The sequence below is a fragment of the Tyto alba genome, unplaced genomic scaffold (assembly GCF_018691265.1).
Source record: "Tyto alba isolate M040663 unplaced genomic scaffold, T.alba_DEE_v4.0 Super-Scaffold_45, whole genome shotgun sequence".
Classification (NCBI taxonomy): Eukaryota; Metazoa; Chordata; class Aves; order Strigiformes; family Tytonidae; genus Tyto; species Tyto alba.
The window spans coordinates 1,209,340-1,228,518 of record NW_024881321.1 but is presented as its reverse complement, the minus strand read 5'-3'; the positions used below and the strand labels follow the sequence as shown (position 1 = coordinate 1,228,518).

The 19,179-nt window shown below is 46.2% G+C and overlaps 1 protein-coding gene across 2 annotated transcripts; it reads right to left on the bottom strand.

Moving 5' to 3' along the window:
• Positions 1–915: 915 nt before the first annotated feature.
• On the bottom strand, positions 916–18,173 carry LOC104355555 (mitochondrial ornithine transporter 1). Of its 2 annotated transcripts, none has more exons than XM_042806096.1 (8): positions 18,157–18,173; positions 15,720–15,803; positions 15,295–15,422; positions 11,260–11,518; positions 5,499–5,636; positions 4,992–5,161; positions 3,808–3,966; positions 916–2,891 (listed from the first exon to the last, which is right to left on the bottom strand). In XM_042806096.1, exons 3-8 carry the CDS (start codon positions 15,347–15,349, stop codon positions 2,767–2,769), a joined length of 906 nt encoding a protein of 301 aa, XP_042662030.1. In that variant the 5' UTR covers positions 15,350–15,422; positions 15,720–15,803; positions 18,157–18,173; the 3' UTR covers positions 916–2,766. The 2 variants fall into 2 exon arrangements, with proteins under 2 accessions (XP_042662030.1, XP_032856117.1); XM_033000226.2 differs by lacking the exon at positions 18,157–18,173 and adding an exon at positions 17,753–17,785.
• Positions 18,174–19,179: the final 1,006 nt, after the last annotated feature.

Below are 19,179 nucleotides of genomic sequence, written 5' to 3'. Positions count from 1 at the left end.
CCTTCCTCGTTGGAATTCTCCTTGTTCCAGGTTGTAGCTGTTGTATCTTGTCCAGCCCCTGTATGCCTCTGGGAGGATCCTGGCCCTACCCCCTCCCATGACTGAGGTAACTGCAGCCAGCAGTAAAATTTCTCAGCTTTCTATTATGGGTGAACAAACTGTTCTCTCCACCATGCGTCCTCCTTACCCTCTCCTTGACTTGCTCTACTATTTTCACCGTGGAATGTGAAATTGGAGGTGGTATTCCCCATCTACCCCAGGCGGCCAGAACTGCCCCCTTTGCTGGCTCCAGAGCCTGCTCTTGGGGCCAGGGTGTGCTGGCTCGTGTTCAGCTTCCGCAAGGCTGTTCCCCAAGCCCAGGTGTTGCTTCAGAGGCTCCAGGTGTTATTGCACATAAACTGCCCCTCAAGGGCAAAGGAAGAAATACCCCCTTACAGGGGAGCGAGACCAAAGCTGGGTTGCTGAGGGCAGTGGACCAAGGCAGACAAGGCCCCTGCCTGCACTGGAGGTGCTCGGAGCTGGAGAGAGGGCAAGAGTTAGATTTTTCTACCTGAAGGGGCTGTATGCTCAACTTCTGGCAGGAAATTCACTGTTATGGTATGTATGTATGTCTCATGGCAATGAACGAGCTAGATGCTTAGTTCTAATAGTCACTTAACTCTGTGAGTACCAAAGCAACCAGCCGAAGGCCGAACAGGGCTTTATTTTCTGTAGTAGATGATGTAAAATCTGCAGCTGTTTCACAGCACCTTGTCACAGCTAGCACTCCCCCTTCAGCTGAGGGCTTTATTACATTCATTGATTGCAAAAAAGCCTTTTTGTTCATTCTGGAGGGCCAGTGACCCTGACTTTACCCTCTCTTTGTTCCTCAGCTGGACAAGCTTAAGTGTTGTCGCATAAACAAGTCAGACTCAGTTAATCAAATCAAACTTTATTCTCATTATTTCCTGTACCAACATTATGATGTTCTTAGCTGAACAACCAATACATGTATACAGCTTAAGCAGCTGCAAATGGAAAAACTACTGCTTCCATCACCTTCAAGAGAGAAACACATTTGGAGAGTTTATTTCAGCCACCAGTTTCTTGCTGTAGGTTCAGTTCAAAATACCATGCTTCTCCTGAAGCTTCAACTTTTATATTAAAAACTGCAACCCTGAGCTTTAAAAAATGAAAGCAAAGACAAATCTAAGAAATAGATTGAAGTATTCCACTGACATGGAATCAGTCCTCACCTTTTCCTAACTCTTAGAAACATGTACAAATATACTATTTGTGACGTACACCCGGCTCCACTGCAAGGAGCAGGAGGTAGTGAGCTGCTTTCATCCCTGCCTAAAGCTTTTTCCTGTTTCTGGGACCTGAAAGGGAAGCTGTAACATGCAAAACTGAGCTCTTCCAGCTGCGGGTGTTGTCAGTCCTTGCTGTGACAAGCTCCTAATCCAGGATTGTGATGGGTCGCAGAGCTCTGCCCGCATACCCTGCAGGGGCAGGCTGCCACTCCTAGCCGGCAGACACCAGCCCCCCGTCCAACTCCAGGCCTGAAGTGTGGTGCTGAGACCTGCTCTGGTTCTCCCAGGATAGGTAGCAGCTGCCTCTTACAGGGCAGAACAGGCTTGTACAAAGAACATCCTACTTAAAGAAGGAAAGTAGCATCTAGAAATAGGTGTTATTGCGTTATTTTGGGTGACACTGACTAACTGCGTAGTTAATCAAGTAACGTGACCGAGCAGGCACGGCCTCCAGGCCTGGAGAGGATAAAAACCATCCACTCAGAGGAGCTTTTCCACAGGAGCTTTTTCCACTCAGCTGAAGACACAGCAAATGGCAGAACTCCAGCCCAAGTAATTACGAGCTAGGCCAGGGAGACCAAGGTGTCAGTTGTCTCTAAGACCTCAGTTCTGGCTTTTTGCTCCTCTTCAGCTTCCTGTCCTTCCAGCACACGGTCTCATTCCTGTCAAGGTGACCCAAACAAGAGCCTGCACAAAGCTACAATGCTGTGCTTAGAGCCAGCAGCTATTTCCAGCAGTCTCCCTTATATTAAGTGTTTAATTCAAGGGTGCTTAGCAGACTCCAGCACTACTTGAAAGGATTTGTAAATGAATAAAATGCTGCACAGACTCCTTAAACCCAGTAACTACATCGTTTTATCTCAAATTCAGGCATCTCTCGGGCTCCAAGTCATACAAGTCCAAGGTAAGGAGTGAACACTTCCTATTTTTATAAGCCCATTCCCTGGGACAGAGTACATGAGTCAGACACCAACTGCCATGACCTTGGAAAAATCAGAGCAGAAGGGAGCTGGAGAAGGGCAGGGGCATGTAGAAGCCAGGCACGCTCGGCAAGATTAGCCAGCACTGCTGTTAGTTTGTGTCAGACACTTGCCCTTACCAACTGGGCAAGCTCAGCACCACAGCGCAGATTTTAGAACAGTGCCGCCTCTTAAAGAAAACACAGCTTACTGCTGCATGTTACATTAAACCCAACAGGTCAACATTAAGTCTTTCTAACTATTACAGGTCAGGAAAATACATTTAGGACACGCAGTGCACCTAGTGCAGAATCTGCAAGATGGAGATTGTTCTGCTGGTTCAATTCGAGCAGCATGTACACGTCTCTCTAAAATCACCTGAATTTAAAAGATTACAAATTCTAAACTGGAGTTGAGTTGGGCCCTGCTCAGACCACGATGTGATCTACAGGGGTTTGGATCGTTTCTTTAAGTGATCCTTAAACAACCATTTGCACTCCATCTGCGAGAAGGTATCAGTAAGAATCTATTTGTTTCATCATCAGCTTCCGGCTGTACTCGTAGGCGAGGAACAGTGCCCCGTTGGCCAGGAATGCACGGATCATAGTTGGCTTTAGTCCAGAATACAAGGCAAGTACCCCTGGAAATTAAATCAGAGCCAGTTTAGCCATTTATTGAGTTGCTCATCTGCAGCAACCCCTGTGCTTTTTCTACCTGTGAAGGACACTGAAACAATGCTGCTGCTTCGAGGGGCACGCAGAGCGCTGAGCTCCCTGGTTGTAGCTCCTACCTGCAGTGTTGCTGGATGTTGCTCGAGGAGCAGCACCTGGAGGTGTACAGGAGTTCAGCCCTAAGCGCTCAGCGATAGAAGCTTATTGCGGGTCTGACAAGGCCTTCAGAGGGGCCACCCCCACCTTGCTCACCCGAGGACACAGTTCACAGCAGCTGTACCACAGCTGGCAAGGGGACCGAAGGACAACGGGGCCGCGTTGGAGCCGTGCCCCAAGTCAGACCCCTGCTCTGACGAGTGTCTCCCCGGGGAAGGGGGCCAGGACTCCTACCTGCTGCCATCTACATTCTCACACCATCTTCTGAAGTGCCTGGCGCAGGCCAGCTCCACCCAGGAGACAGGGGCAGATGCCCCAGGTTGCCAGGCTAGATAGGATTGATTTAGCAAATAGCCCTCAGCCAGCCCTATATTGGCTTCTAGAGGCAAAGAAAAATTCTGTACTGAGCTTAACCGGTTCCTTCAATTTTCACGTGTATGTTTTGGAGCTTCCATTCCTTTATCTGCTTTTAATGGATGCTGAGCTGTTATCGGCTTTAAGTTCATTGTCTCCCAAACCAAGAGGCAAGGCAGATACAGGAGGTCTCGATTTCTAGATTCTAAGCTTTCCAGGCTACATGAAACATCAGTATTTCTGTTTGTGAGAAACAGCTCCTGTCTGTCTCTAACACATTAGCAGTGGACTAGATTTCTTGAGCAGTTTTTGTATTGGAGGGTGGAGATTTCAGCCTGCAGCCCTACAGATTCAGCTGATACACTGCGTACTCACCTTCAGTTCTCACAACAGTTGCAAATGTTCCCATAAAGCCTGTTTGTTTTCCAGCCATTGAAAGAACCTGAATTCTAGATTTGACACAGTCCACAGGATACACAGCAATCCACAGACAACTGCCTCCAAAACCTCCACTTAGTAGCAAAGGAATGGGACCTAAAGTTAAGAAACAAGCTTTTATACACACCACAAAATATCCGCAGCAAGTGTCACAAGATCTCACATACAGAAGTCAAAGAGAACACAGAGGAACCTGCTTATGACAAAAGAACAGCTCCAGCGCAAACCTTTAGGTTAATTTTAAGCCACTGGTAAGTTGCAAGTCTAACCAGAAGCTCAAAGGTTACAAGGACTGCCTCTCAGATTTCTGGCCAGGATAAAAAAGCATAACGTGGAATTCTGTTTTGACTGTATTAAGTAAATTAACTCCATTCCTTCCACACTTGCAATCACTTTCCCAGGCTATCTGTGAAACACTTTAAAGTAACATCAGGGCCACTAATCACAGATACCTGCTTGGTTCTGCAAAGTTACTTTGTGATCAGTCATTTTCCATGATGCAACCTCATTTCACATTAGATGTTGATAAACATTTTGCAACAACAGGGACCAGAATGCATGTAGGGGAAATCCAAACTCCCAGCAAGACAAAGTATTGCTGTTCAGCCTTTCAAGAGGAGACAAGCAATCTTTAGTCTGGCATCTCCTCATCTTTTCAGGTCTAATTTTCCATCTCAGTGTTCTCTTACTATCACTGTGATTACATCTAACGGTCGGCACACGTTTCAGCATACGCGTGAACACACGGTTCAAAAGAATACAGCTAAGGCTAGAATGCTTCAAAAAACAACAAAATCACTCTAAACAGCTGCTGAAGTGAAATAGTTCAGAACTGTGTTACACCATAGGGTCAGATATTTTAGTAGTTTTGTAGTATCACTGTTAGCTCACTGTATTTATTCTACGTTTATAATACATCCTGCTCCTTTGGAAAGCGGTCACTTCAAGAATTCAGTACTATATATACACAAAATGCAGACTGCCATATTTTGTGTGCCCACTTTCCTTCATTTTACAACTGCTGTGCATCATCAGTGTATTTTCAGGGAACATATGCCCAACCACCCTTATGACCCCCGTAACAGCATGCTAAAATCCACCAGGCAAAAGAGACACCATACCTAATTCATCTTTTGATCTCCCAGAAGCAAAGAATGTCCGGCTCAGTTCGTACCCTCCAAAGAAGAAGAAATAGCCTGGGACTTCCCGCAGCAAAGTGCTTGACAGGCCACGGTAAAATCCGAGGGGACCATCCTTCTGAATAACACCCTTCACTACTGACCAAACTGTACTGATGGAGAGGTTGATCCAGTTAGTGATGCCTAACAGCCAGCTAACGAGAAGGCTGCAGAACAACAGGCAGCTGCAGCAACAATGAAGGGTTAGACCCATTGTTTAAACGGAACCCAAGTGAGACTTGGAACAAGATCCTGCTGGGAGCCCTGAGCTGGCAGCCAGCTTTACAAGCACCTGAAGGATCTGCAGGCTGCAAACCCCACCCCCCCCCCGCCACAACTCCCCTCCGGTTAACAGCGCACGGCCAACGTGACACCGAGCCAATACAGGATTGAAAATAAAACAGTACACACAAGAGGGTTTCAGAGACGCTGGGCAGGGGGTATACTTACTTGTGTCCCTGGATTATTTTTCCTGACAGCTGCATTTCATGCATGGCCTGCAGCCGACACTTCACCAGCTCTGTGGGGCAGAGGACAAGGGTGGCGAAGGCAGAGGCGAAGGAGCCTGCAGCAGCGTTCTGCAGATCACTGCAAGAGAGAAACTGCAGAAGGTATCTGGGCACTGACCTTCAGTGTGGTGGAGCCACTGCACCACCAGCCTGCTTCCTGGACCTGTACTCTAAATATCATCAAGAAAAACTGATGCACAGTCTTGGGGGGAAAACAACTCTCAAGAGAAAAGGGCACTTACCTGAGCTAGGGAGATGAGAAACCTGGCTCATCCCATCTTCATACACAGCTCGGATGCATCCTTCAGACACCCAAGAAGATTGACTGCAACCTCTACCTTTTTTGCTGTACTTTAGTGATTGTAACACTAAATATAACTAAATATAGAATAAACACTATCAAATCTTCCCCTCCGTGGCTTTTATAAGCATTTCCATTGAGTTGTTGCACTGGGCAACTTTTGGGTACTAGTCACTTCCTCGAAGAGAAGAGGAGCAATTATCACCTCCTATAGGTGCTGGTGTTTTCAAAGTCACCTTAGCAGCATTAATACAGGTTTTCAGGGGAAGATGCCAGAAATCCCAAAGCAAGGCACAATCACAGTGGACTGCTACCATCTTCCTATGGACGTGCTGCCATGAATGGGACCATGCGAACCAGGCAGTGGAGAGAAACAAAGCACACCACTGAGCAAAGACCGCCCTGTAATCTGCACTGACTCACAACATTCCAAAATCGGGGCTTTCTTTGCGGTGACTTCACACACATCAAAGCCTGGGCTGTTCATCTGCCAGGACTCAGGCGGCTGGTACTCCAGGATCATATTCTCTCCGACACGCTTTAAAGGGGCTCCTACAGACACGGGTGTGTTGGACAGAAGCTGCACAACAGCACAGAACAAGCGAAGCTTCTCTCTTCTCTCAGAACCTGGGGAGGCAGCGCAGCTGGGACTGCCCTTACTGCTGCACAGAAATTCTTTCCGTAGGCAGGAGGTGCCTGCCCCGTGGCCAGGAGTTTTATACACCTGTCGTATCAGAGAGTACAGCTACAGCTTTTCACCTCGCAGAGCATCACGGAACTAAAAGCTGCGACACGAAGCAAAGCTCCTGACATTCCGATACAGCAGTGACAAGATGTCCTGGGTTGAGTGAGTGGTGGAGTTTTTTGGTGGCAGGGGAGGGGGCTATCGGGGCGGCCCCCTGTGAGAAGCTTCTCGAAGCTCCCCCAGCTCCAAGCCAGCTCCACTTCTGTTTGGGAAATTGAGCCAATCAGCTGCACCTCTGCGATAACGTATTTAAGAAGGGACGTGGTGACGGGCAGTGGGACTGGTGAGGAGGAGTTGTGGCAGCTGCATGAACACCAAGGTCAGTGGGGGAACGGAGGAAGAAAGGAGGGGGGAGGTGTGCCGGAGCAGAGACCCCCCTGTATCCTGTGGGGAGACGGCAGGGCGGCCCCCCCTGCCACCCATGGAGATCTACGGTGGAGCAGACATTGATTTACAGCCTGTTGTTCCTGCTCAGATGATCAAGGTGCTGTGCCCGAAGAAGGCCGGGGTCTCATGGGAAAAGGCAGCCCCACTGCTGTAATTCAGTGCTGGGAGGATTGCAGCATGCGGGGGAGTCCCACGCCGGAGCAGCTCGAGAAGGGCTGCAGCCATGGGAGGGAATCCAGTCGGAGGAAGTTAGTGACCCACGATGGAGCAGTGTGGGGAACACTGCGGCCCGTGGGAGGAATTCAAGTCAGAGAAAGTTTGTGGAGGACTGTCTGCTGTGAGAGGGGGACCACGATGGAGCAGGGGGGAACAAGTTTTGGACACTCCCCTCACCGAAGCTGAAGGAAGTGGCAGCACTGCCTGCACCCCCCATTCCCTGCCCCTGCGCCACTGGGGGAGGAGGTAGAGATATCGGGAGCAGAGCTGAGCCCGGGAAGAAGGGAGGGGTGGGGGGAAGGTGTTCTCAAGATGTGGCAATGCTTCTCACTGTCCTACTCTGTTAGGTGTTGTTAGTGTCTGTAATAAATGTATGGTTTTTTTTCCTTCCCCTAACAAGTCTGCCTCTTGCTCGTGATCATAAAAGGGGGATTTTCCCCCATCCCAGTCCTGTCTTGAACCCCAAGCCTGGCTCTCTGTCCCTTCTCATTGCCGGAGGGGAAGGGAGAGAGAGCTGCTGCATTGTGGTTGGCTGCCAACCAGGCCCAAACCACGACACAAGAACCATCAAAGAAATCAGGAACTGCCCGGAGAGCAGTGACCAAATAATACGCAGTCAATGAGGCCTGGCAACACGGAGTGTGCAACCCTCTTGCAGCACACAAAGCTTGGCATAACAGGGATCTGAAATGCAACCCACTAAAGCTGAAGACAGAGCAAGGCAGAGTTGAAAGTATAGAATGGGGCTGAGCCCTACAGTTATTAAGCTGTGAGCTAGAGCAAGGCAATAAGGTTATACACTGAAGAATTAGGATAAGAAAATAGGGAAGAGGTGCCTTCTAACGGGTGCATAGGATCCTCCCTCCTTCAGGAGAGAAAGAAAAACCGATGCTATCAGACAAAAAGAATTCTGACAGATGTAAAGGACTAGATTTAGCCATAATTCAGGTATTTTCTACTTTTACCTGCTGATATTGAAGTTTGTATGCAAAATTAAACTATACCCACTGTTTAGGCTTTGGTCTTTAATATAGTGAACCTCACCACAGGAGTGGTAAGTCTTGAATGCTCTTCAGGCTGCCTGTCAACTCAAAATGCCTAATTCAATACTTTTCCTGGATGGGAGAGTTTTGATCACACATCACAGGAGCAAGAATCCTCTACTCTTACACTGCTGCTTCTTCTGTAAAAGGCATTTATCTTGTTTTTTCAAAGAAAATAACCTGCTGAAGATGACTAGTCACGTACTGAGGAAGGCAAACTGAGGTGAACAAGGATAATAGCTCTCTCTGTTTAGACTTTGAAATCAGTTTGGTTGGACTAAATGGATATTAAGAGATAAATGGAATTCAGCACTTCTCTCTCCACTTGTTTTCTGACTCATGCATCAGTGGCATGTACTCCTTTAACTGGAAAAACTGTTGTTTTGTAACTGCCCTTGTAACTGTTTTGCAAGGCTTCACTCACTGACCAGGGTATCTCTAAAAACAGGCAGGCTAAGGCAAGCTTATTTCCAAGCCATTTAAAGGTGTGACTGAAAAAGTAACTTAAAGCAAAGCCCAACTATTATAGCTCGTTTTGAGAAATCTCAAACATTATAAAATAATGAAGAAGTGAGAAGCAATTGCTTATATATGGGTAAGAAAAATGGTCAGATTCACCTCAGCAGGTGACTTGAAATACGTTCTTCAGGCTAAGACAGTCTGACAGGTTTTTAAACAGCAGAGGCAACTAGGGCAATTATAGTTCTTCGCTTGTCATGCCTGGAGGTGAGCCACCTCATCAGGGTTTCTCCCCTCCCCTACAGCACACTACAAAGGCTTCTTGGCTCTTCTACAATGAGAATGGGTGGGGATGTCCTGGACAGACCACACGGACCCAGGGCACCACCACAGACCTCGTCAAGGCAGTTCTCTCATACATGCACCTTGTCAGACGCCCCCACGATGACCCAGATGAAGAGATCAAGGGAGCAGCACCAAGGGAGAAAGCTTTCAAGTAAACTTAAATCCTTTATTGTTTTATCCTAGCACAGCCATGCAGTCAGACCATTTGCTCTTTAATTAACCATGTCTTAAACAGCCATCCTGGATCTGAGAAGCACTATTACCTGACCAAGGAAAGAAGGGTCAGGTGTCAGAGGCAATTGCTATTGCTACAAATTCAAATTCTATTCCCGTTCTGTATGCTAGTCCAAAAGGTAGGGAACAGCACACCTATGTATACTGTTTGAAAATTTCCCATTCTACCTCCCCTACGCACACACCATAAACACACTGTCTCCGTTACTTGAAGAGATGATCCTAGGACCTCTGCAAGTCTGTGGTCTACCTCCCAGGAGGATCACAAAAGATGGTTAAGCAGCAAAGCATACCATTGGTAGGCCCACCTCCTACATTTCAGTGGGTAGGAAGAGATAGGGGGGTCTAAGCTGAGAAAGCAGAAACCTCCTGATTTAAGAAAGCGATGAAGGTGGAAACAGTTCTGTCAGCTGAGGCATCTCAACTGACAAAAAACAGTGAAAGAGAATGCAGGGAGAAAGCAATTAATATCATTTGTCTCTTCATCGCCTCATGTTCCCTCATATCGGGCCTCAGGCTTCAGATACCTCATCCTAACATGTGACAGGAGAACATCTCACTTACTGCCACTTTGAGATTCTTGTCTTGCACTTCGGTAGCTACCCATGTCACGACAGATCTCAAATGCAGAATCACGGCCTCCCCAGCTACTGCCATTTGAAGAGAGACATGAGAGGAAGAACAAAGCTATGAACAAAGTGATTAATAAAAAGCTGAACATGGTTAACCTTGCATCAATCTTTGGAGTTAGGACAGTATGAGGAATCTTTTACATACTGTGGGGCAGCACAAGGATGGAGAAGGTGCAGCTACTTTCAGTGATGCACAGAAGACATACCTTGAGAAATGTGTAACAGTAAGGCTCACGGAGACTGCTGGACCACTGACAGCTCTAAAGTGATGCAACACCTGGAGAAAAGCCATCCTCGCTAGAAAGAGATTACGATCATTATGCCAGTGCATAAATCCATGACTCGGTCACACCCCGAATACTCTGCACAGCTCTGGTCTCCTAAGCTGAAAACCCTGACACATTAGGATTACAAGAGTTTGAGAAAGACAGCGAGGACAGCTAAAGGAACAGCTTCGGAGCGCTCACTGACCAGGAGGGCTGGAATCCTTCCATCTAGGAACAGATTCGGGTGGGCAAGAGGGGCATGGAGCAATGGATAGAGTTCTACAAAATCCCAGGTAGCATGGAAACAGTGGCTAAGCATCAACTGCCTCTTCCAGTTACAGAATTAATGACTATCACCTGCAGAACTCCCTGCCAAAGTGCACTGCAGATGCAAGGAACTTAGAATTCAAGAGGAGACTGGACAAGTGCTTCGAAAGAGATCCAAAGTCACTGACTGGATCATACCAGGACCAAGAAATCCTCTGAACTAAGAATGTAGCCTGGCAGAGGACTCAGAGTAAGTATTCAACACTTCCTTCTCTTACTTCTCATTCTTTAGGCAGCCACTTATTGCCAGTGCAGTAGACAACACACTGTGCAAAATTAGACTTTTGGTCTAACCACCATTACATTCAAGCTTTTGAGACTTAAATAAATGTTTAAAAGTTAGGCAATATTAGAAAAGTGTCTTTTCCCCTTAGTATGCCTCCCTGTAAGAACCACCACTACCTCCCCCGCGAAAAACAGAACCACCTAGGGATCAAGGGACACCAACTCCCAGGTGTTGCAATGCTCAGTCCCTTTGGTAAAAACATTCCGGGTCTTGACTATTCCAGTTAAACGGTGATTATTGAAACCAGCCAGCTGCAGTGACAAGTAGATGGCTCTGCTGTAGTTAGACACCATAACCTAGCACAAAGGTCTACACTCCAAAACTTACTACACTGCACACTGGCAGAGGGGGGGCCTGAGACATTAGTTGCACCCTAACAGCACAGTATTTCCAAGCAGCAGTTGCATGATTTTTTACTTATTTATTTATTTAAAATTATGAAACGGATTTCTATTACTAACCTGAGCTTTGTTTTCCTGTCTACTCCAACAATTCTTCTCACAATTTGTTGGCAAAATCCATAGCACATGAACAGAACGGAGTTCTCCGCAATGTTGGCTACAAGTGCTGGTGTAGTTCCCTTGTAGAAGCCTCGAAGCCCCACTTGCTTATAGGTTTTCACAAAGCAGTCCACAATTCCTTTGTACATGTCGGGGAACGTCTGCATCTTCACCTTTGCAGTATCAAAGGGCTGGCCAGTCACCACACATGCTGTCCCACCTAAACAAGCAGTGGAAGTTAAGAGGGTGGCTGAAGGTTATCACAACTGAAACACCTACACAGAGTCAGCACTATTAGGAAAATCACACAGAAAGCCGAGATCAATTAATTCTCCACAGGAAAAGACAAGTGCACTGATTTTAGCACAATGTCATCAATTGTCAGTGGTGAATTTATTTACCTGAAATAAAAATAAAAAAAATCAGGCATAAGAGCAGTAAGAGCTTGAGTCTCATTAAACGTTTCTTTACCTTACTAAAAGAAAGCATCTAAACAAAATGGTTCACTTCTATAAATGGTACTGAATTACAGGTCTTGTTCTACACTCAAGTCACTTGTGCTAACGAGTTAAGCAGCGTGTTCCCTCATTAATGCAGTGGTTCAGAAGCCATCTGATTTTACATTCCAGTAACAAAAAAAATGAAAGATTTGTAATCGAGTGAGACAAAGATTACTCTAGGACAAGAGGAACGCTCCCAAGAGTGCTAAAACTAATGAAACATTATAAATTAATAACCAACAACTCAAGCCCTTTACTTCATAACTCCAGATGATTCTTATGTGCATTTATTCCCACATACTAGGAGGAAGTGTCCAATATAAGCTGGAAAAGGGTGAAAGAGCAACGTTTCTCAATGTGTTATCTTCTCCAACCTGAACTGCAAGGTCAATACCCTGAAAACTTGTGAGATATTGCCAGCAACGTCACCAATAACCACTCTGCCCACAGTGCAGCGTTATTCCACGAGATCTAACTCAATTCAGTAGTCTGCAGAAAGAGCTAATGTTATACTTCTTCAGTACGAAATACCAGTATATGCTGACAGCAATCTATTAGAAGCCAATATCTAAGAGGAAGCACACGACAGGTGCACCTTATACAGGCTTCACAGTTTTGCCTTTTTAGCGAGAGAGGAATCATCCTAAAACAGAAGCTGATCGTTAACCAAAGCACAGCTGACACGCATACACCATAAAGAGAACAAGTTAACAAGATGTTTTTTCATCTACGAAATAGAAGTAATTATCTGTAAACACAGATAAGGTAAAGAAACTGAAATATAAACACATGTGTGAATCTAGTTAAGATTAGGGTTTGTTTTTTTTTTTCTTCTAAGTGGGGAGAAGAATAAACAAGTGTTTTTCAATTGATAAGTGTTTTTCAATGGATTTTACTCATGTTACATTGTTGCTCCTCCGCAAAGAGGTACTTCAGGCCTTTAAGAAAAACTGAAGGTCTAGATGCCATAAAACCTCAATTGTATGGATCATTAAAAACTTCAGAGCAAATCACACAAGGAAGCATGAAGAGCTTCTTGCTCTGGGAGCAATAACCAAGGAGAGAAGTAGCTCGCTCCCACTAGTAACATCCGTGTAAACCTCAGATGAAAAACAGAGTTGGAAAGGCTCAGTCAATGGTACCTGCAGGCAAGACAGTCAGATATTAATCTGCAGGACAAATGCTATGTTCCTGTGTAAAGGTAGACCTAAAACATCTACATGTAGTAAAATAATGGCTGTTGGAAGAAGCCCAAGAAAACCAGGAACGGTCTTGGGAATGCAGAGCTGAAAAGCTGGGAGGTGACTATGAACAGCTATCCCAGAAAGAGAAAGGGCTCTCCTTACACTGTCACTGGAGGTGGCACAAGAAGCCCAGTAAACTACAGCAATGAACTTTGTAAGCCTCAAGTTAAAGACCAAGAGTCACTGTTAATATCTAAAACGTTAAAGAAAAAAGTGATTCTTCCAGCCAGCAGTAAATAGTCTAACACAAAGAACAAAACCAAACCAGAAAAACACAAAAGTCAATCCTGCTTGAATGGCTTAGATGTATGTGGTCCTAATAATAACATGGGAACGGTGGAGAGAAGAGTCCTACTTAATCAGAGAAGTGATTAGAGGTTGCTCAGATCCTAGGCAAAGGACTACGACCCACAGGCAGCTAAACGACTTATTTACTCTTGTTCAGCATTTACTTGCCCCAACGTCATTACTTATCAGCTAGTCAAGACTATCTGGAGAGGAAGGGAAAACCAGGTTATGCATTTGCTGGAGGAACTAGCAGTTTGAATAAATACACTTTCTAAAGAGTACTGAGACATATGCAATACAGAAATGAGTACTACCAGTGAACATAGGCAATACAAAGCAAGTGTGTGAAAAGAACATGGAAAATAAATGCTAGAGAAACAGTACGGTATCTATTACAACAGAAGTAGCAATGAAAAAACAATGATTTAGGATTACTGAAGTCATGTTGAAAAAGGTCTCACTGCCTTCATCTTACCTGAAGAAAGAAGAACCATACCAGAGAAGAAAATGGCATAATTAGCTCTAAGCTCTACTGCCAAAATCCAGGCCAACCTCAAGTACATGCCTTGTTAGCCTGAATGTGGGCATGGGACAGTCAAGCAATGGATTTCTAAGCTAATGATAGTTTCCAGCCCTTGTAGTAGCCAAGAGCTTCAGCTCAGAAAGACAACTTCCTAAGCCAGAGCGCTCCACTGCCCTGGGTGTTGACAGCAGCGTTCCTGAGCTGAGGTACAGAGAAAGAAAGCAATCACACCTCCCATTTAAGCACCTGGAAACACCTGCAAAAGGATTAAGAACTGCACAGGTATTAAGCTACTCCTTTGGGAAACAGCAGATATAATAGCTATTCTTTACTGAGGACTCAAAAAACCAAGGAGAATGAACGGACTAACAGAAATGTATTTTGTTCTAAGGCAATGAAACAATAACAGAAACACTTCTCTTTCCTTGCAGGGAAAGAGGGTGTTGTCTAATCAATTAACATCTTTTGGAAAGGCTAACAAAGCAGGTACTCACTGAGCAAAATGTGGAGGCAGATGAAATGCTTTATGAAGGTGCTACATTGGACTCATGTTATCTGTCACCTCTCGCTTCCTCACTGCACTGATGTTAACTCCACTCTGACAAATGACCTCAAATAACTACCCTTGAATGCACTTCGCAGCATGAATACCGTCATATTCACAACATTAACACCATCAGTAAAAGGACTGAGTGCAATAGCTATTGTCTTGGAAAAATACGAAATTGTTTACACTGCTTACAACAGTACATTAGACAAATCTCTCATTTTCTGTATAAACAGCGTCAGCTCAGAAATGTCAAAAAGACCCCCTTTCCCTGGAAGAGTTAAAAAGATTCGTCCCTCAGCCACAGACATTGCCAACACAGTAACGTCAGTGAGACAATGCAACTCTTTCCACATTTGTGACTGTCACAACTGGTCCAGCAAAACTTCATAGCACAGACTATATTGAAGTGGAAGTTACTGAAGTGAATTCACCATCGTCAGTCCTACGACTGAGCTTCCCAGCTTTTAAAGATTCACATTGGGATGTTGTCCGAGCTAATAACCCTCCAGACAGCCTCTTGCCTATTTCAATTAGAGAGGGTTCCTGTGACAAAAGCAGGACCTCAGTCGCATACATTGAGTTAATTCCAAAATTACTTGTGACTGATTCTTAAACTCATATAAGCATGAGAACTAATTCTGAAACTTAAATCTCCTTCTGGAAAATTATTAGTCTGAAATAAGGGCTACACCTTCACTGCATGGCAGGGGTTTCCCCAGGGAGGAGTGATAGTGATGCAGTTACAACACTAGCTGAGGTCAGCCGCTTCACCTTCATGTCCTTGAAATACAGAAGGCTTTCTATAGCAACGGGAAACTGCTTTTACATCTGTTAAAGGTATTAAAACTGTCCCTCAGAAGTTCTGTGCAATTAAGTTGTATCCAGCATTACCTGCAGCTCCTGCTGTGAGGTCAATAGCAGCCTGAATAGCAGAGTTGATCCTCATGCTTCACACCTGTTTATCAGTTACTTCAGACTGAAGTCTCCCCTTTCCTGGCAGGTGTCAAGAGACTTGTCTCCTAAGGGAAGAGAAAGATGAAGCATACATGATTTACAACAACTGACAGGCAAAAGCATCTCGTGATTGCTTTCACTTCCACTCTTCCATGTAGCTTGTTCTACACCAGAACAGAAAATGCCTGTCCCCAAGACCGAGATGTAACCTATTTGTATTTTGGCTGACTGGTTTTGCTGCATCAGGCAAGTCCTCTGGAGTATCAGTGCCTAGCTTCATACTGGTTGGGCTTTCCAGCTTCTTGTCTCACCAGATCTCTCAAATGAAAGCAAAGAGTACCTCCAGGGAAAAGCGTTGTTACCTTTTTATTGGTTATAGAAGCATAGCGTCCATAGGTGTCTAAGGCTAGCTGGCAGGAACGTGTCCCCCCGACTCAGCTCCCCACCTATAAAGCAAAACAGAGAATTGCTGTCCTCATGGCAAACAGCAGCTAAGAAAACTGCACTCATTATGGCAAAGGTACATTAGGTATTCCTATGCAGCTCTCAGAAGCTATCAGTAGAAAGGGAATGAACACGAACACCTAGAATTGCGTCTGGCTGTCATGTTCCCAGTGCAAGCTCCCCCCACACCAGATTATTATAAATAAGAATTACACCCCTCATCTCTCAGGAAGGGAGCTGGGAAGCAGAAACACAAAGGCGACGCTTTCAAATAAAGCATTCAAATTAAGTCAGTTCTCAAGTGTGCAGTAAGGTATTTTCACTAGGTGAGCAGTTAAAACAAGCTTGCTTATCTGGAATAAAATCACTGAGCCAAAGAGCTCCCACTGTTTCAGAGCCATGTTGCTGAGTGAGACACTTGGCTGACAGTGCTGTCAAAAAAGTTGCACGAGTCTTAAAAAACAATGAATACACTCATGAATCAGCCTCTCACTGACTTCTAAGCCTGGCTTCCAGCACAGTGTATCAGTAAACAGAACGCTCTTCACTCTTCTACCTACTGTAATATGTCTTCTGAAGCCTGTTGCCTCCCAAAATAGATTTTAGAATAACATCAATGGGAACAAAATTTCCAGTAGGCTACATTGAAAGAATAATTAAAAAACCAAATTGTGTGAACCACGTCCCTTGTACAACTTTTACATTAGAAGCACAGACACTTGCATATAAGCAAGGCTTTAAGAAAGCCTGTCTCTAAGCAGATTTATTATTCTCGAAGCTTAAAAAAAAACCCAGTAGGTCAAACGCTGTCACTCAGTAACTTCACGTGTCCAATCTGCTTAAGATGTGTTGCATGAATCTGAATGTAATGGGTTTTAAAAAAAAAATTAAATCCCTACTCTTGTAATAAATGGCATTAATACATGCTGTTTCCGAGTTGTGGTTATGGATTTGAACTGTTTCACTACCAACAGCATGGCATGCTAGGTGTTATTTCACAACAGAGGCTCCAACAGCAAGTCACACTTCATTATCCTATAGATCTCGTTAGTGTTCACACAGCACTCCGCAGTTTTGCTTCTGACTTAGGAGGAAGAAAACAACAGATCAGAGAGACGGCCTCTGAATGAGGGGAATTACTAGAGAGCAACAATTGCCTGCATTCAGTAAAACCTGCACTGCTTGCATCACGCTGAGATCTTATCAACTTGTGCCAGTCCCCAGTGGGAGCACATGCCAAATCACCCACAGATATCCACTGAAAGGCTGGCAGCAGATGGAAAACCAGAAATGCCTATAAAAATATGGAAGTTTTAGGAGCCAAGGAAGTTTAGCTTCCTGATCCATCAGAGCACACTGCCGCTTTCAGAAGGTTTAAGGCATAGTCAACGCTCCGGTATTCTCTATGCACATACCTTTCCTCCTATTTCTTTTTTTCCCCATTTGTAATAGCACTAGCAGATTAAAAACTGCTTGTAGATACAACGAGGCAACAGCCGCTCTTACTCCAGAGCAAACCCCAGCCTCACACCTGGAAACAGCAGCACTGGCCTAACAGGTCCCGCAGCCCCCCCCCCCCCCCCCGTTATTCTCCGCCGATGCCGCCCCCACCACGCGGAGCCCCCACACCCCCCAGGCAGCACGGCTCCCGCCGGCAGCCGCCCAAGGGCAGGCCGCGGCCCCGCGCCCCAGGCCCGCGCCGGGCCGGGCACCGCGCCCGCGGCCTCGGCACGGAGCGGCTCCCTTTCTTCCGCCGGCGACCCCCGCGGGGCGGCTCTCCCGAGGAGAAGCCCCCCGTTAACCCCACACCCACCCCGTTTGGGGCCCGGAAAAGCCCCGGCCTGCCTTCGGCGGGGCGGCGAGGGGAGATGGCCGCCGCTTCCCCGCGCGCCGCTCAGCCCGCCGCCGCCTCCCGCCTCAGGCCCCGGACCGCTCCGGAGCCAGCACTCACCACGGCCCGGCCCGGCCCGGCCCGGTACGGTACGGTACGGCCCGGCACGGCACGGCCCGGCCCGGTACGGTACGGTACGGTACGGTACGGCCCGGTACGGTACGGTACGGTACGGCCCGGCACACCGCCCGCCCGGGCGGGCAGCCCCGCCGCCGCCCCTATATAGGCGGCCGAGGGAGGCGGCGCGGCCGCGGGGAATACGCGGGGGCCGGGGAGGCGGTGGGCGGGCGGTGGGGCCTGGCTGAGGCCGCGGCCTGAGGGGGTGCCGGGCGGCCTGAGGGGTCCCCACAAATGCCGGCCCCCCGGTAGCTGTCTGTTTCTAGAGAGGGTTTTATTTAGGAGTTAAATAGCCTGAAATAACAACAGTTTGTGCCCGCGGGCGAACCGCCGCAGAGCTGCCGTACCTCCCGAGGCGGGTCCAGCCGCCACAGTCGGGCTGGAGCGGGATTTTTGCCTCCTGCGAGTTTGCAGTATTCGACAGTTTTTTAAAATGTCATTCAAGCAATGGAGGAGAAGGAAAATTAACCCGGGGCCACTTTTTTTTTTTTTTTTTTTTCCTAGAATATAACTGAATAATAGTTATGTAAAACAAAAGTGACTATTCTCCTTTTCCCAAAATACAAAAATTCCCACTGAGTTTAGCATACGTGTTAGAGCAGTAAGCCGTACAAGTTTGGAGCTATCTTGTACTTCAAGATACAGCAGTCTACAATCATCTGTCTAAAGTTATAAAGATATACCTGACATCTTGGATGATGACTAAAAGAAAAAAATTTTCTTCTGCCTCTTTAGTTGAATTGAATAGTCAAATAATTTTGGACATACAAATAAAAAAAGTACTCCTGTTCTGCCATATGCTAAACCCTCTAGCTTTACTAATGCATACACAACAGTGACCTGTAGCACGTTAAACTGGACATGGACAGACATTCGCAAGCAGTTTGCTGCAAATCAACAAGTGACTTCTAAATTTAGGGAGATTCTCTCTCAGTTTAGGAGGTCACTTGTTAATCTCTGTAATCCTAGCTTTTGGGGAATATGAAGTGGTATATAGTGGTTTAAACCACTGTGATGAGGTTTTGTTTTGTTTTGTTTTGTTTTGTTTTGTTTTTCTTTTGATTAGCAATTAACTGAAGTGCTTGTAATAACGTTCATCAGAAGCAGTGCCCAGTTAGTTGAAAGCAGTAGGACACTGTACAGCCTGTGGGAATGTAAAGGAGCAGTAGCTATAATGTGTATCAGTGACCAGTAATACTAGAGATACTCTGCCAGACCAGGCAGCGTCTCTGGGCAGTGCTGTACGCCTGCAAACACTGCTGAGCTGCACATGTGTTTGTGAGGATCTGAACATGCAGACCTACATATTTGAGTGTAGATCCACGGTGTTTTCCCCCAAATAGAACTGACGGCTCCTACTTTCAAAGCTC

What these genes read in the sequence shown, in the direction of transcription:
- LOC104355555 (XM_042806096.1), bottom strand. Translation starts at nt 15,349, where the DNA reads ATGAGGATCAACTCTGCTATTCAGGCTGCTATTGACCTCACAGCAGGA. An exon ending in AAAATAATCCAGGGACACAA is followed by an intron (nt 5,162 to 5,498) that starts GTAAGTATACCC and finishes CCTCTCCATCAG; the next exon opens with TACAGTTTGGTCAGTAGTGA. An exon ending in AACTGTTGTGAGAACTGAAG is followed by an intron (nt 2,892 to 3,807) that starts GTGAGTACGCAG and finishes TTTAATTTCCAG; the next exon opens with GGGTACTTGCCTTGTATTCT.